We start from the raw sequence: 15559 nt of genomic DNA on the forward strand, positions 1-15559 counted from the left end.
GGTGGGAATGGGCCTTGCCACTCAGCTTGCAGAATCTTAGTTCCCTGACCAGGGACTGAACCCAGGCCCTGGGCAGTCAAAGTGCCATGTCCTGATCAATGGACTGCCAGGGAATTCCAAAAAACTGCTACTCTCTACTGTCAATTCCAGAATATGTTATATTGTTACCTCTTCACTCCCATGGATGGAAGAGAAAGACTAAGATGATCTTAGTGAAAACTACAGTCTCTACTAAAGAATATACTCATTTTCTGATTAATATAATAAAAAAATAAGTGGAACAACAATAACCTTTGGTCTGGCTGCTTGACGTGATTAAACTAGTTTCACACAGACACACGATGTAGAATACGCTTATTGTTAGGACTCTGACCTCCCAGCGCAGGGGCACAGGCTCCAGCCTTGCCTGGGGATCCCACACGCTGCATTGTGTGCCCTGCCTGCCCCGCAGAAGAGTGCTGACTCTATTTCTTGAATGGGCATTTCAATCCTAAGTCTTTCACAGTGTGAATTGTTGGTAACAATATGAATGTATTCAAAACTGATTTAACATACTACCTGAATTAAATGCTTTCCTTCTTCCCAAAACAATCGATTTTGTGGGTCCAAAGATTTATCTTATACCTAAAGTGGTCCACCTGACCACTGAACTTGTACAATTTGAATTTAAGGCACACTAACTCAACATTATAGACTCCAAAAAAAATGGATGGTTAACTGCCCCCAAACTAGGACTGACCCTAAGATGGGTCAAGAGTCATGAATGCTGTAGACCAGTTCAGTAAAGGAGAAAGAGCATTGGATTAGGTCAGAAGCCTTAGGTCCCTGTCCTAGTTCTGACATACTAATTTATTTAGGGCTAATCATTTCACTATTTGAAGCTTAATTTTTCTGTAAAATGGAAGGACTGTACTCGATTAATAGTTTTGAAGCTAGGGTTATTTTGTGGTATGTATATATAAAATGCTTCTTATGCCATTCAAACTTGACCATAGTCTTCCGTCCAAGGCCAATCAAACAAGGAAACACTCTGGAAAAGGGTGAAAGACAATGGTCTGCAAAAGACTCTGACCTGTATCTAAATTATGTTTCAGAAACTCTAAAACATACACATGTTATTTAAGAGAGGTTTGCAGTAGGACCTAAATAGTCATTGTGTATCCTTATCTTCCAGGTAGGAAATAGGAAACCAGACGGTTACAATTGCAACCCTCACGACTCAGTAACTCTGGCAGGAAGAGGCGCTGGGTTTCCAGATTCTTTGTCACTGTCTCTCATGTGAGTGTCACCTTCAAACAGCACCTGATGGCTTACTCACCTCCAGCCGTATTGATCACCAAACCAGAAAACAATAGTTCCACGTTCTTAAAGCCAAAGTAGAAGGTCATAGGCTGCCAGGAAACCAAAACATGTTAGTTAGAAACAATCGAAGTTTCTACATGAGAATCTCAGGTCAAGAAGCTTAGAACACTTATAAGCAGCAGTTCTGGGTAATAAGAAGCATTCACTTAAGAGGAAAACTTTCTCCTCATTTTCGTATCACTAACACAGGCACTTCTCCACATGTACTCTCCTTTGCCCTCACTGTCAACTTTCATCTTTTTTCTCGTCTACACGAAGCATAAAGAAATTAATCAAGAAAAGGGTCAATTTTGAAAGGAAGACATACTGAAGAAAGAACCATAGAAATATCGGTTCTGGTATAGCCCTGAAATTAACCTGCCACATAATCTTGGGCAAATCACTTGACTTCTCTAGGTCTGCCTTAGTTTTTCCTCATCGGTAAATTGATCTTTAACCTTGGAAAAAAAAATGCTATGACAAACCAAGACAGTGTATTAAAAAGCAGAGACATCACTTTGCCGACAAAAGTCCATACAGTCAAAGCTATGGTCTTTCCAATAGTCATGTATGGATGTAAGAGTTGGACCATAAAGAAGGCTGAGCACCGGACAATTGATGCTTTTGAACTGTAGTGTTGGAGAAGACTCTTGAGATCCCTTAGACTGCATGGAGGTCAAACCAGTCAGTCCTAAAGGAAATCAACCCTGAATATTCATTGGAAGGACTGATGCTAAAACTGAAGCTCCAATACTTTGGCTATCTGATGCGAACAGCCGACTCATTGAAAATGACCCTGACGTTGGGACAGATTGAGGGCAGGAGGAGAAGGGTACACAGAGGATGAGATGGTTGGATGGCATCACCAACTCAATGGACGTGAGTTTGAGCAAACTCTGGGAAATAATGAAAGACAGGGAAGCCTGGCGTGCTACAGTCCACAGGGTTGCAAAGAGTTGGACACAACTTAGTGACTGAACAAAAACAACAAACATAATCATCTTTCAGTCCTAAAATTTGATTATTTCTATGACCCAGGTGGGTGGGAAAGGGCCCGGGCTGCCTTTCCTTCGGCACTTACCATCATCATCATCATGTGATCATGGGAGTGGTCAGATGAAGTGGTCGGGTGATGGTGAGGTGGCATGGTACTGTTGTCTCCACCACTCATATCCATGTTCATCCCCATGATGTGGGAATGGCCCATTTTCCCAGGAAAAGTTGAGTCAGCAGAAGATTCTTTTAAGAAAAAGAATTATATACAATAATTAAAAATACAAAATCTTGATTTTTTTTTTTTTTAAATCTTCACAATGTTTCATCTTGTCTTTTTTTCTCTTTTGGCCACACTGTGTGGCACGTGGAATCTTAGTTCCCTGACCAGGGATGGAATCTGTGTCCCCTGCCCTGGAAGTACAGAGTCCCAGTTTCTGGACTGCCAGGGAATTCCCCAAATCTTGTTTCTTGATAAATATTTAGTCTACATGGGATTTCAGCCAATAAATATATGCTCCCCTAACATTTTACTCAGAATTATTTTTTAATTATCTACAGACACAGAGAGGAGTAACTGCACCAACAGGGATGTCCTCTGGAAACTGTGGCAGAAGGGATTTGTACATAGGGTTTCAGAAACCTCTTTTTTTTTTAAATTCATTTTTATTGAAGTATAGTTGATTTACAATGTCATGTTAGTTTCTGCTATACAATACAATACAAAGTGAATCAGATATACAATATCAGAAACCTAACTCTTATTCTGAAGAATCAATGCTCTTCTAGATACATTCAATGTATGTTCAAACTTAAATATGAGATAAGGAGAAGAAAAGTAGCTTCTTTGGGTGGCAGGAAATAATTTGTATAAAATTGATGCCATGGATGAAATTTAACAGCCTTTCTGATCACAAATGTCAGTAGATAAAAAGCAAGAGTTTCAAGATAATTCACCTAATTGGATGGCCTGTGTTCAGTCAGGATATTACGAATACACTCTCACATATGGGACCACCAGCCTTCAGCTAATTTAAATTAGAAGGAAAGGTCTACTGCTGCCCTAGGCAAGCAGTGTGTTCAGAATTTGATACACTGTCAATATCAGCAGGGCATTAGACCTGGGAACATGGCGGGGGGGAAAAGGCATAAATTAGATATTCTCTATTAAATTAAGTCTAGACAACTGCACGTTCAGTCTTGTCTCTATGTTTACTACCCCTTAATGGTTTTATTGCAAAAGTCCATCCAAGATGTTATCCAAAGAGCAAAAATTCTGGTAGCTGGGGCGGGGAGTGGGAAGGTGAAGAGAGTAGAGAGGGAGGTGGTGGGATCCTCTTGATGTGTCCCTGAATGCCAATTTGTGGAGGAAAGAGTTCTTTAGAAATCCCAAGTAGGTGTTCACGTTCATGAGCCTGTGTGCCTCTTTTATTAATCCAATCAATAAATATTTATCCAGCTTTCGCCAAACTCTGAGCTAAGTGCTAATAATTCAACAGTGAATAAGACAAACAAAACACAGGATGGAGACACAGTAAACAGAACAGTTTCATGTGGTGATTAGTGCTGTGAAGGAAAGAGACAGGGGAATATGGCAGGGTTACTAAGAGGCTGAAAAGAGGCACGCTTTAGATACCAAAGCACAAATACTCCACCATTTATTTCCCCCTCTTCAACTTCTATCCCATGATTCTATGATAGCAAGCTGAAAAAATAGGTTCCAGCAAAGGAAATGGCAAAACATCCGTTACAGATAATCAAAATTCAACTATGAATTTAAATAACTTTCATGCCAGATACTGTATTGCTTCATCATGAGAGAACTCAACAAGCTGGTATTGTTAATACCATTGCCATAAGGGGACTAGATTAGAGGTACAAACAGATACCTAATAAGATTTTTGTCCACAAAGGTTTATTTATAGTGAATGGTTAAAAAAAAAAAAGAATACACACAAAAATAATCAACAAGAGAGAACACACGAATGTTTGTGGTGTGCCTTCTGGCATCAGCGACTGAGGGACATACAGAGATGAAGCAGACGTAGACTCCATCCTCATGGAGCTTCAAGGCTGAAGTTAGAAGGGGAAACTGAACAGTCACCACTCAGTTTGGGGCATAAGATGAACTGTAAAGGACAATTTAAAAAGTAAGAACATAGCATCAGAAACTAATTAAGATTTATACCCTTGATTTTCCTCACGAACTTTTACATATTCTCCCTTTCACCGGGTTTCTTTTGAAGACCCACGGGTTCCTAATTGTCCAGGCATCGCATTACCAATCAGAGACGCCCATTTAATGAGTACTTAATCAAATCTCTTCAGATGTATCAGTGTTCTGTATGTCCATATAGAATAGAGAATATGTACCAGTATTCTCAACGTCCAAATCCTAAGAATGTCTTTCAAGTTATGCACCTGTTTTGAAGTATCACCTTGTAGGATACATTTCACACTGAAATATACTAGAGAACAGAGCAGGAACTGAATCTATTTCCTCCCACGGTCAATAGACAATTAATTTCTTTTTTTTTTTCCTTTTAACCTTAATTTTAATTTTTTTTTAACCTCACCATGTGACTCACAGGATCTTAATTCCCCGACCAGGGATTGAATCCAGGCCTCCAACCGTGGAAGCACTGAATCCTAACTACCGAACCACCAGCAAACTCTCACAATAGATTTTTTTTTTTTTAATAATTTAATGAATTTATTTATTTTTGGCTGTGCCGGGGGTTTGTTGCTGTGCAGGCTTTTCTCCAGCTGTGGAGAGAAGGGGCTATTCTCTAGCTCTGCTACTCAGGCTTCTCATTGTGGAGCACAGGCTCCAGGGCATGTGGGCTTCAGGAGTTGTGGCTCAAGGGCTTGGATGCTCCATGGCATGTGAGATCTTCCCCAAATCCCCGTCTGCTGCATTGGCAAGTGGACCCTTTACCACTGAGCTACCAGGAAAGCCCACAATGGATTTATTATAGTAGAATCCTAGGTAAAAGTCAGCTTTCTGTTAGCTTCTCTCTTGCAGAGTATTCTAGCTAACTAAGACCACTTTCAAGCCCTTTCTGCCTATCCTCTCTCCCAAGGCCACAAAATGACTATCAACACATGTGGATGGTTCATAAAAGTTCTTTCGTCTAGCATAGAAAGCTTCTTTGCTCTTTAAGAAAATAGATCAGAAATGGTCTAGAAATTGGTGAGAGAAAAATATCAAGTGTGAATTTCTATGAAACTTAGTTCATATAAAAATAGGTGAGAAGCTTATTTCTTTGGAAGGCTTTACACTATTCAGTTTCCAGGGAACATTCATGTTCAGCTGGGTACTTGAGGTTGGCTGTATACCAACTTGCTTGTATTGCTTGGAATACTATTAGAATGAATGACACATCCTATACTGAATAACCTGATGCTGGGAAAGACTGAAGGCAGGAGGAGAAGGGGACGACAGAGGACAAATGGTTGGACGGCATCACCGACTCAATGGACATGAATTTGAGTAAGCCCTGAGAGATGGTGAAGGACAGGGAAGCCTGGTGTGCTGCAGTCCATGGCATCACAAAGAGTCAGACATGACTGAAGAACAACAGCATTGAATCCCATATAGCTTTGCATTTTCTACCGTCCCCTTTTCCCCATTTAATAAGTATGGTGCCATCTTTATAAAAATAGGTTTCAAAACTTCCTTGGATTCAAGGATCTAATTCCTTCTCAGTGTACTTTTGAGAATCATCAAAAAGAAACTTCCTCTGTTCCTGCCAACACTTCCCCCAAACACACGCATTGTAAAGCTGAGAGGGCCAGAATCTCTTTTGCAAAATCTATCATCTCTAGCAAAATATATATCAATTTATAGAGAGAAGATAGGGAACTAGTGAGCAGGTTAAATTCTGATGCCCATTCTGTGTCTTAGCACTGACCTTAAACTTTAAATCCTCTTTTATTTTCCTGGTATTTCACAATGGTGAATGAGAAACAATAGTCCATAGGGGCCTACGATTAGATCCCACAAAAGACTACACAGAAGTGGTCACACATCTGCCATATGGTCGCTTCTCCTCCAGCTCAGTCAGATGTAATCCGGAGCCTCAGATAATTCTTTTGGAGACTGCCACCAGTCTTTCCTGACTTTCATGATAAGGAAGAAAGCTTTTATTCTTAAAATGATTAGGGTCATGTTCTTTTTTAGATTTGTAAAAACATTTAACAAAGGGAACTCTATCTAGTTACTCTTCTGCTTTCTGGAATCAATAGTTATGACTGATGATACAAGCTTTTGGCAAGCACAGACAGGGGAAATTCAACATCAAAGACAATACACTACCATAAACAAGGATTCCTGCATATGGACTATGTTCATGTGATTATGCAACAAGTTTAATTGGACTAATCCTGCCTTTTCATGACCTGTATAGGGTCACAGATATTCTGAGGAATGACTCTGGGTTTGTTTCAAGTGTCTCTATAGGTGAACTTTGAAATTTTCCTATACATGGCTCAGATGATAAAGAACCTGCCTGTAATGCAGGAGATCTGGGTTGGAACCCTGGGTTGGGAAGATCCCCTGGAGAAGGAAAAGGCTCTCCACTCCAGTATTCTTGCTTGGAGAATTCCATGGACAAAGGAGCCTGGAGGGCTATAGTCCGTGGGGTCGCAAGGGCTTGGACACGACTGAGTAACTAACACGATCTTTTATGAATCCTGCACTTATGCTGTTTGCAAGAAGTGGTAAAGGAATGTAGGAATAAAGGAGAGATCTTGATATAATGCAGTAACAAATCAGGCCTTGGTGCCTCTGCATAACCTGACGTTTCAGGACAATATACTAAAGTTGTTTAGAAAAAAAACGCAGTGGCTTCTAGGGAAGGGAGATACAATTTGATGACTATAAATAGGGAAGGCCCTTTTCCTTGATGGCCATGATGTTGTTTCACTCACACTCTAGGCCCTGGCCTCACACTTTTACTCCAAAATGACCGACAGAAATGTGGTCATAACTGTTTGAATATAACTACACCATGCTTTGGATATTTTAACTCTCTTTCCTTGGCCTGTATCCTTCTTGGAGTGCAGTAATCATAAGGATACTTAAACTAATTTCATTTACAAAGAGTATTAGGCGTGAGTAAATCTTAAGTTTATACACAGGTTCTAGCCAGAACTGGCAAAAATTTTTGACTCCCAGACTTCTGCCGTATCAATGTATTAAATAACAGTTTAGGAAAATGAGACAGTAAGAAAATAAGTCAGGCCAATAAGAAAAAGGAAATGGTAAAGACCTTAAAATCTCAGAGTTCTGTCCAGATTAAATTTGGCAGGTGATGGGAGGGGATAGGGCACGTGCTATAATTGTAGCTTTATAAAGAAAGAACGCCGGAGAATAATTTCCAAAACCCCACCACCAACACTGTGTTAGTCACTCAGTCATGTCTGACTCTTTGCAAACCCTATGGACTAAAGCCCGCCAGGCTCCTCTGTCCATGAGATTCTCTAGGCAAGAATAGTGGAGTGGGTTGCCATGCCCTCCTCCTGGGATCTTCCCAGCTCAGGGATTGAGCCCAGGTCTCCTGCATTGCAGGCGATTCTTTACCATCTGAGCCGCCAGGAAAACCCAAGAATAGTGGAGTGGGTTGCCATTTCCTTCTCCAGGGGATCTTTGCCTTCTTTCCCACCCAGGGATTAAACCTGGGTCTCCTGAATTGTAAGCAGATTCTTTACCATTTAAGCCACCAGGGAAGCCCTTACCACTAAAAATATAAAAAATGAAAATGAAAGAAAGAAAACTTGGATTTTATACTTTAAAACCTAAAGCTACCATTTTCTCTTCTAAGTTTGTGGCTTTGTTGATAATACCAAAGTGAGCTCTACTGTAAACAGATAGTGTAGGTGTTACTGAGTCCAAGCTCGGTCTGCTCACTGCTGGACAGGCCAATTAACCAGAAGATTGAGGCAAGGAATACGATTCTATTAGGAAAGCTGGCTGACAAAGACAGCAGACTAATGTCTCAAAATAACCATGTTGTCTGGGTCTGTCTGCCAGGTTCTTTGTAGGACAGAGATAGGTAGGAGTTGAAGAAGTAAAGACCATTATCTTGCAAATATCTCCTGGAATGGCCAGCCTCCAGAGGTGATGTATCAGTCTTTTCCAGCAGAGGTGCAGTCTTCCCCAAGGCAGGTCGTTATAATAAGAAAGGGCTTCCCACTCCCTCAGAGAATCCACTTGCAGTGCAGGAGACCAGGGTTCGATCCCTGAGTCAGGAAGATCCCCAGGAGAAGGGCATGGCAACCCACTCCAATATTCTTGCCTGGAGAATCCCATTGACAGCCACAGTCCTTGGGGTTGCAAAGAGTCAGAGGCAACTGAGCAACTAACAACATAATAACAAAAGCAACACAAAACAAAAGTTAAAGTCAAAGAAACAGATCCATCATAGAGACAAAACTGGCTCTTTGCTGCAGCATAGGAGGTCCCTGAGGAAAAGAAGCAGGTTTAGCCTTTTGATTTAAGAGAAGCCACTTTAGGCCTAAGCCATTTTGTGATCTAAGTCTGGCTATCATGCACTCCCTTGAACAGGGTCTCAGTAAAAAGGGAACATAAGAAGTAACAATAGCAAAGATGATAAGTCTGTTGTAGGATTCATTGAAAGCACTATTTGTGGAAAGAAGCCAAACTACACTCTACACACTAAAGAGATATCAAAGTCTATGTGGCTATACCACTCATGCATCAGACTAATCGGATGCATCAATAGTAACCAGTGGACAGAGACAAAGGGGAAAACTACTTCAAATGGTTACACTTAAAACTTAAAGGGCCTCCATTTATGAGTGGCCAATTCCCTGGTGGTTCAGATGGTAAAGAATTGTCCTGCAATACGGGAGACCTGGGTTCAATCCCTGGGTTGGGAAGATCCCCTGGAGGAGGGCATGGCAACCCACTTTAGTATTCTCACCTGGAGAATCCCCATGAACAGAGGCAGGCTACAGTCCTTGGGGTTGCAAATAGTCAGACACAACGGAGCGACTAAGCACACACACAATGATCTAGGCAAACAAGAAAGGCTACACAGACTGAAAGTTTTTAGAAGAACAAAAGAGCTATGAATTAGCAGGAGTAGATCTTTTATACTGAAGTTCTTAGCTAAGAATGACCACTCAGGAGCTGCCCTGTGAATATCATTCTAACAATCTATGGAAAAGACAGAACGCAAACCCATGATTTGATTCTAATCAGAATAAGATAAGAAAGGCTTTGCTTCCAGGTGATTCACCCCCTTCTATCTTTATCTTTCTATATCTCCACTCAACAATGGTTAATCTGCTCAGGCTGAGCAAAGGAGATGAGAAGCCTGCTGGTCCTGGAAGAACTGATTACAAGACAAATTATATAGGTATATAATAACAGAGGCTTATCATTTTGAAGGGAAAGCATGCTAAGGACAAACTTAATTTTTTAAATACCCAATGCAGATGATAACACCTTAATGGCAGAAAGTAAAGAGGAACTAGAGCCACTTGATGAAGGTGACAGGGGAGAGTGAAAAAGCTGGCTTAAAACTCAACATTCAAAGAGCTAAGATCATGGCATCCAGTCACATCACTTCATGGCAAATATATGGGGAAAAAAATGGGAACAGTGGCAGATTGTATTTTCCTGGGCTCTAAAATCACTGCAGATGATGACTGCAGCCACAAAATTAAAAGATGTTTGCTCCTTGGAGGGAAAGCTATGACAAAACTAGACAGCACCTTAACAAGCAGAGACATTATTTGCTGACAAAGGTCCATATAGCCAAAGCTATGGTTTTTCCAGTGGTCATGGACAGATGTGAGAGTTGGACCCTAAAGAAGGCTGAGTGCCAAAGAATTGATGCTTTCGAACTGTGGTGTTGGAGAAGACTCTTGAGAGATCCTTGGATAGCAAGGAGATCAAACTAGTCAATCCTATAGGAAATCAACCCTGAATATTCACTGGAAAGACTGATGCTGAAGCAAAACCCAGGAGACAGTGACGGACAGGGAAGCCTGGCATGCTGCAGTCCATAGGGTCACAAAGATTCGGACACGACTTACTGACTGACTGAATAACAACAACAAATCCTCACAGTATCTCTTCTTGTTTCAGAGGAACCAAGGCACAGGAAGTGAAAAGTGGAAGTATTAGTCACTCAGTCGTGTCTAACTCTTTGCCACCCCTGTGGACTGTAGCCCACCAGGCTCCTCTGTTCATGGGATTTCCCAAGCAAGAATACTGGAGTGGGCTGCCATTTCCTTCCCAGGGGAATGGAATCTTCCTGACCCAGGGATCAAACCTGCTTCTCCTGTATTGGCAGGCAGATTCTTTACTGCTCAGCCACCACGGAAGCCCAAGGCATGGAAAGTTTAAGCAACATGTTCAATGTCATTCTAGAAAGTTGTGGAAGACCCTGGCAAGAACTTATGTATCCTCACTCCTAGGCCAGGGATTATTCTCTGTTAAATCTGCCTTACTATTTATTCAGTGTCAAATTTTGATCACTTTTCCTAATTCAAATAAATTAGAAGATTCACTCAGCCTGCTTCTGGTTTTCACACTGTCTTACAAACATGGGTTTTACTCATGGTACTTATGCCCTCTGTTCATCCTATGTGATACATCAATGACAAATCAATCTACCTAAAGCATGGCTCTACTTATCTGTCCCCAACATTCCACTGCCTACCAACCTCTCCACTGAAATATTAACCTCCTGGTTCTAAGATCATAGATCTTTAAAATAAAGGCCTCAACCTACCTTTCTGCCTACAGGTACTTTGTGTTTCAGCCGAACAAGTCTAATTAGCCCAGTTTCTACTCTTACCACACTTTGCTGTCTGGTGTCTTCACTGACATTGTTTCTCTAGTCTGCCAGGCCCATCCTTACAATCTCTAAATGCAACAAATCTTCCTCCTCTTACAAGGTCTAGTTCTAATACCTCAGACCATTCATATCACAATGTGCCTTTCCTCATTATCCAACTGAGACTAGGTCTCAAATATCCCAATTTTTTTTTTTTAAATGTTCTTTCAATCTGTCTGTTTTAGTCATCACCTGATAGAACACTGTTGAGAAAATGTAAGAGAAACAGTTGAATGGAGTGTTTCTCCAAGTCCTCATCTTCATCAACTGCAGACATTTAACAAGTTCCTCTTGGATGCTTAGCCTCCAAGCTTAGCCTCTTAGCTTAGCCTTAGACTCAGCTAAGGAGAGAAGTCTGGCTTCAACAAGTAGACCTAGAAAGAGATGAATGAGCCATCTCTTCATCTATTGGCCGACCACCTCAAAATAAAACCAAGTGCCCCGCCTCTCAATTTGTGGGTCACAGAAATCTCACTAAGAATTGGAAGGGCTTTAGGACTTCCATGGTGGTCCAGTGGTTAAGACTCCATGCTTCCACTGTAGGGGACACGGGTTCAATCCCTGGTTGGAGAACTAAGATCCTTGTACCACACAGCATGCCCCCCACCCCCCCAAAAAAAGCCTGGAAGGACTTTTGAAGTCACCAGATGCAGCTATTCAGTAATAACCAAATTCTGTAACAACTGTTATAACACCCCTCAGGATGTTTCCATTTCAGAAATATAAGGATGCAAACACTCTCTTCCCAGCCAAACCAAGCATAGGAGGTGTTTCATAGGAGCTGCATTTTGCTACTTTTTGGTGATGGTGTCGATAACAGAACCAGTAGTTCCAGTGAAAGCAGTATCCAGATACCATTTGCATGTATTTCTCAAACCGTGATTTGCATTTTAGGTTTTACTCCCACGAACTAATCTGTCTGCAAAGAAACACAGAAGTATCTTCACCTCACCCTTCTCATCATTTATTTTATGTCCACTACCTGGCATTTGGGGCTTCTCAGATAACTCAGCTGGTAAAGAATCCACCTGCAATGCAGGAGACCCTGGTTCAATTCCTCAGTTGGAAAGAAACGCTAGAGAAGGGATAGGCTACCCACTCCAGTATTCCTGGGCTTCCCTTGTGGTTCAGCTGGTAAAGAATCCACCTGCAATGCCGAGACCTGGGTTTGATCTCTGGGTTGGGAAGATCCCTTGGAGAAGGGAAAGGGTACCCACTCCAGTATTCTGGCCTGGAGAATCCCATGGACTGTATAGTCCATGGGGACCCCAAGAGTCAGCCACGACTGAGTGGCTTTCACTTTCACTGGCATTTATTTATGTCTCTGTTACAGATTTCCTTCCCAGCCTTACCCCAATCTAATCCTCTTCACATTCAGATATTCCACTGAAAGTCATCCATTCACTCTTCGTGAATTTAGTACTTTGATAGCTGTACGCTTTTTTGGCTCAGTAGTCCCCGTCCCATCTTCTGAATATGTGAAAATCCTATCATTATTTATTTAACATTTATAGTTCACTTAAAATGTGTCAGAAGTAAGTGAAGTGAAGTGAAAATCGCTTAGTCGTGTATGACTTTTTGCAACCCCACGGACTATACAGCCCATGGAATTCTCCAGGCCAGAATACCGGAGTGGGTAGCCTTTCCCTTCTCCAAGGGATCTTCCCAACCCAGGGATCAAACTCTGGCCTCCCGCATTGCAGGTGGATTCTTTACCAGCTGAGCCACAAGGGAAGCCAGAAGTAGGATAAAGTTAAAATATATATGAGGTTTTCCTTGAATTCCTGACAGAAGAAATTGCTTTTTATTGGATATCTTTAGCAATCTTCTCTTATGGAACATTTGACTTACAGTTCCTAAAATACACGATAAAAAACACCATATACACACAGCAAAGTTCTTAGACGGCAAGTCACTAATTCACACCTCCTTACCGCACCTGGAAGAACACTGGGCAAAATACTCATTCACTCAAAATTATTTAATTCTTACAAAACCCAGGTAGGTTTTATATCTACTTACAAGGACCCAGGTGCAAAAGACAAGATTCTTTCCTTTGCAAAGCTTACCCTAGAGGAGGAAACTGTCGTTAAATATTTAAGTAAAGGTGTTTAAGTATATAGTTGGAAGTACACATGGTGCTGTGGCAGGAGAATAACAGTAAAGGAACTTAGACGAAGCAGGGGAGGTAGAAGAGAGAACAGAGAAGCCCTCTTAAGGTAACATTTAGGCAGACTGAAAATTACTGGAGATGGGTAGATGGGCAGAGAATAGCACCCCTGAGGCAAGAAAGAATCAAGGTCATTCAAGGTCAGTATGAATGGAACATCCTGAGTACGAGGAAGAGAAGCCAGTGAGGCTGAAGACAGGCAGAAGTGGACAGTGAAGAAGGCCTTACAGGTCATGTGGAGCAGACTGAATTTTACTCCAAGGGCAGCTGGAAGCTATTTAGGGTAATAAGCAGGGGAGGGATGTGACCAGATTTAGACTTTAATAGAATACTTTGCTGTGTAGAATAACTGGCCTTTATTTGTTCTTACCTAATAATATTTTCTGCTCTAGTTTTCTGTGAGGCGTTCACAGATGGAAAAAAACAAATTCCTTACAGAGCCATGGGCCATAATCCTTTAATTTCCCCAAATCCAGAAAGACATCTGTTAAAACTTCCAAAGGATTAGACAAACCTTCTAATTTCTGGGTTATTTAATGGTTTGAGGGGCAAAACTGAAGAATACTCTACAAGGACTATCTTGGATTGTAAGAGCTTCTAAAGTCACATGTCCACTTCTGTAGGAGGGAGTTAAGCTCACAGAACATTGTTAAGAGCATGAGTCAGGTAAGATTCAATCCTGGCTCTGCTACTTTCTCTCTGAGTATCTTGGTGACATTTCCCATAAAAGTCCCATGAGTCTTTCGATAGGCAGTAGGTACTATGCAGAGCCTGTTAAAGGGGCTGTGTTCAGATTTCAATAGCATTTGGGTAACTTACTCAAATTTGTTAGTTTCTCAGTAAGGTAAAAAATATGATGAAGGTAGACCAAGCTCCCTGGACAGCACGTGCCTAGTGGATTGTTATTGGGTTATACAATCTGTACTAAACATGGAAATCTTCAGCCATGATATTTGACAAATCCCACTTTTCACTCCACAAAACACTAGCAATAAATTCAGAATTTATGTGACTCCAGTTTTTAATGCTAAGGGCATTGGAGAATATACTAGACTTGAGTTCAAGACCTGGATTTCTGCTTCATCCAACTCCATCACTCTGTATTCTTTGGAGGTAAAACGCCAATGTCAGTTTCTCAGTTTTGACCTCATTGACATTTGGGGCTGAACAACTCTTTTTGAGCTGTCCTGTGCACTGTAGGAAGTTTAACAGTATTCCAAGCCTTTACTCACTAAGTGACAGAAGCACTGTCCCAGCTGTGACAATCCAAAAATATCTCCAGATTTTGCCAAATATCCCCTTGGGGCAAAATCACCCTACTTCTTTTTTTTGGGTTATACTTTATGACATGTCGGAATCTTAGTTCCCCAGCCAGGGATTGAACTGACGGCCTCTGCTTTGGAAACATAGAGTCTTAACCACTGCACCACTTAGGTAGTCTCTGACAATCACTTTTGATCTCTGAGTTAGGCATCTCATCTGAAAGTCAGGGGAATGAGATAAAATCTGTCTTGTTCCTTTTCAGGGCTTTTGTATCATTAAAATAAGGTAATGAATGGCAAGAAATACTGAGAGAAAAAGACCATGTAACATACATAAATGCATTATTATTACTTTGTGGGTTATGTTCTATGAGTGCTCAATAACAAGGCTGAAGAAAACTACTCACATCTTGTTCATGGAATGCATAGTAAGGCCTACTTTAGACTATGTGGAGTCTAATATACCATTTACCTTGGTATTCAATAAATACTTGTTGATTGAACGCTTCTGAGTCTAGGTCCAATCAAGAGTAAACTTTCTTTCCAGCATGTTCTCAGGTTTTCCTGCTGAGCAAGCACAGTGTAGTATGTTGCTAGACCTAACTGTATGCGAAGGATAGGACTGGGTTAAACAAGAACGGCTACTTGCTTTAATAGCTGGAAAATAGAGGTACAAGAGGTTAACTGACTAGTCAAGGTCATGTGGCAGTCAGTCTAGTGGCAGTCTGCAATTAGAATCCAGATTCTGACCTCAAGTCCAGTGATCATTTTATTACTCCTATCATTGGACTTTCACCCAACTCTTCTGTCCTTGTCTCTTAACATAAAGGTGTTAGGGACTTCCCTGGTGGTCCAATGCTTAAGACTTCATGCTTTCACTGCAGGGGGCATGAGTTCAATCCATGGCTAGGAAAGGAGGA

At 41.2% G+C, this 15559-nt stretch overlaps 1 protein-coding gene across 1 annotated transcript in view; it reads right to left on the reverse strand.

Annotated features, from left to right (window-relative positions):
* SLC31A1 (solute carrier family 31 (copper transporter), member 1) overlaps positions 1-15559 on the reverse strand; it is a 34221-nt gene that overhangs the window by 4776 nt on the left and 13886 nt on the right. Inside the window, exons 2-3 of the mRNA XM_010835184.1 lie at positions 2423-2580; positions 1319-1391 (exon numbers count right to left, since the gene is read on the reverse strand). Of these exons, the coding sequence (XP_010833486.1) occupies positions 1319-1391; positions 2423-2548 (199 nt within the window). The 5' untranslated portion in view covers positions 2549-2580. The remainder of the gene's footprint in view (positions 1-1318; positions 1392-2422; positions 2581-15559) is intronic.

Source organism: Bison bison, unplaced genomic scaffold (genome assembly GCF_000754665.1).
Source record: "Bison bison bison isolate TAMUID 2011002044 unplaced genomic scaffold, Bison_UMD1.0 scf7180017864039, whole genome shotgun sequence".
NCBI classification, from domain to species: Eukaryota; Metazoa; Chordata; class Mammalia; order Artiodactyla; family Bovidae; genus Bison; species Bison bison.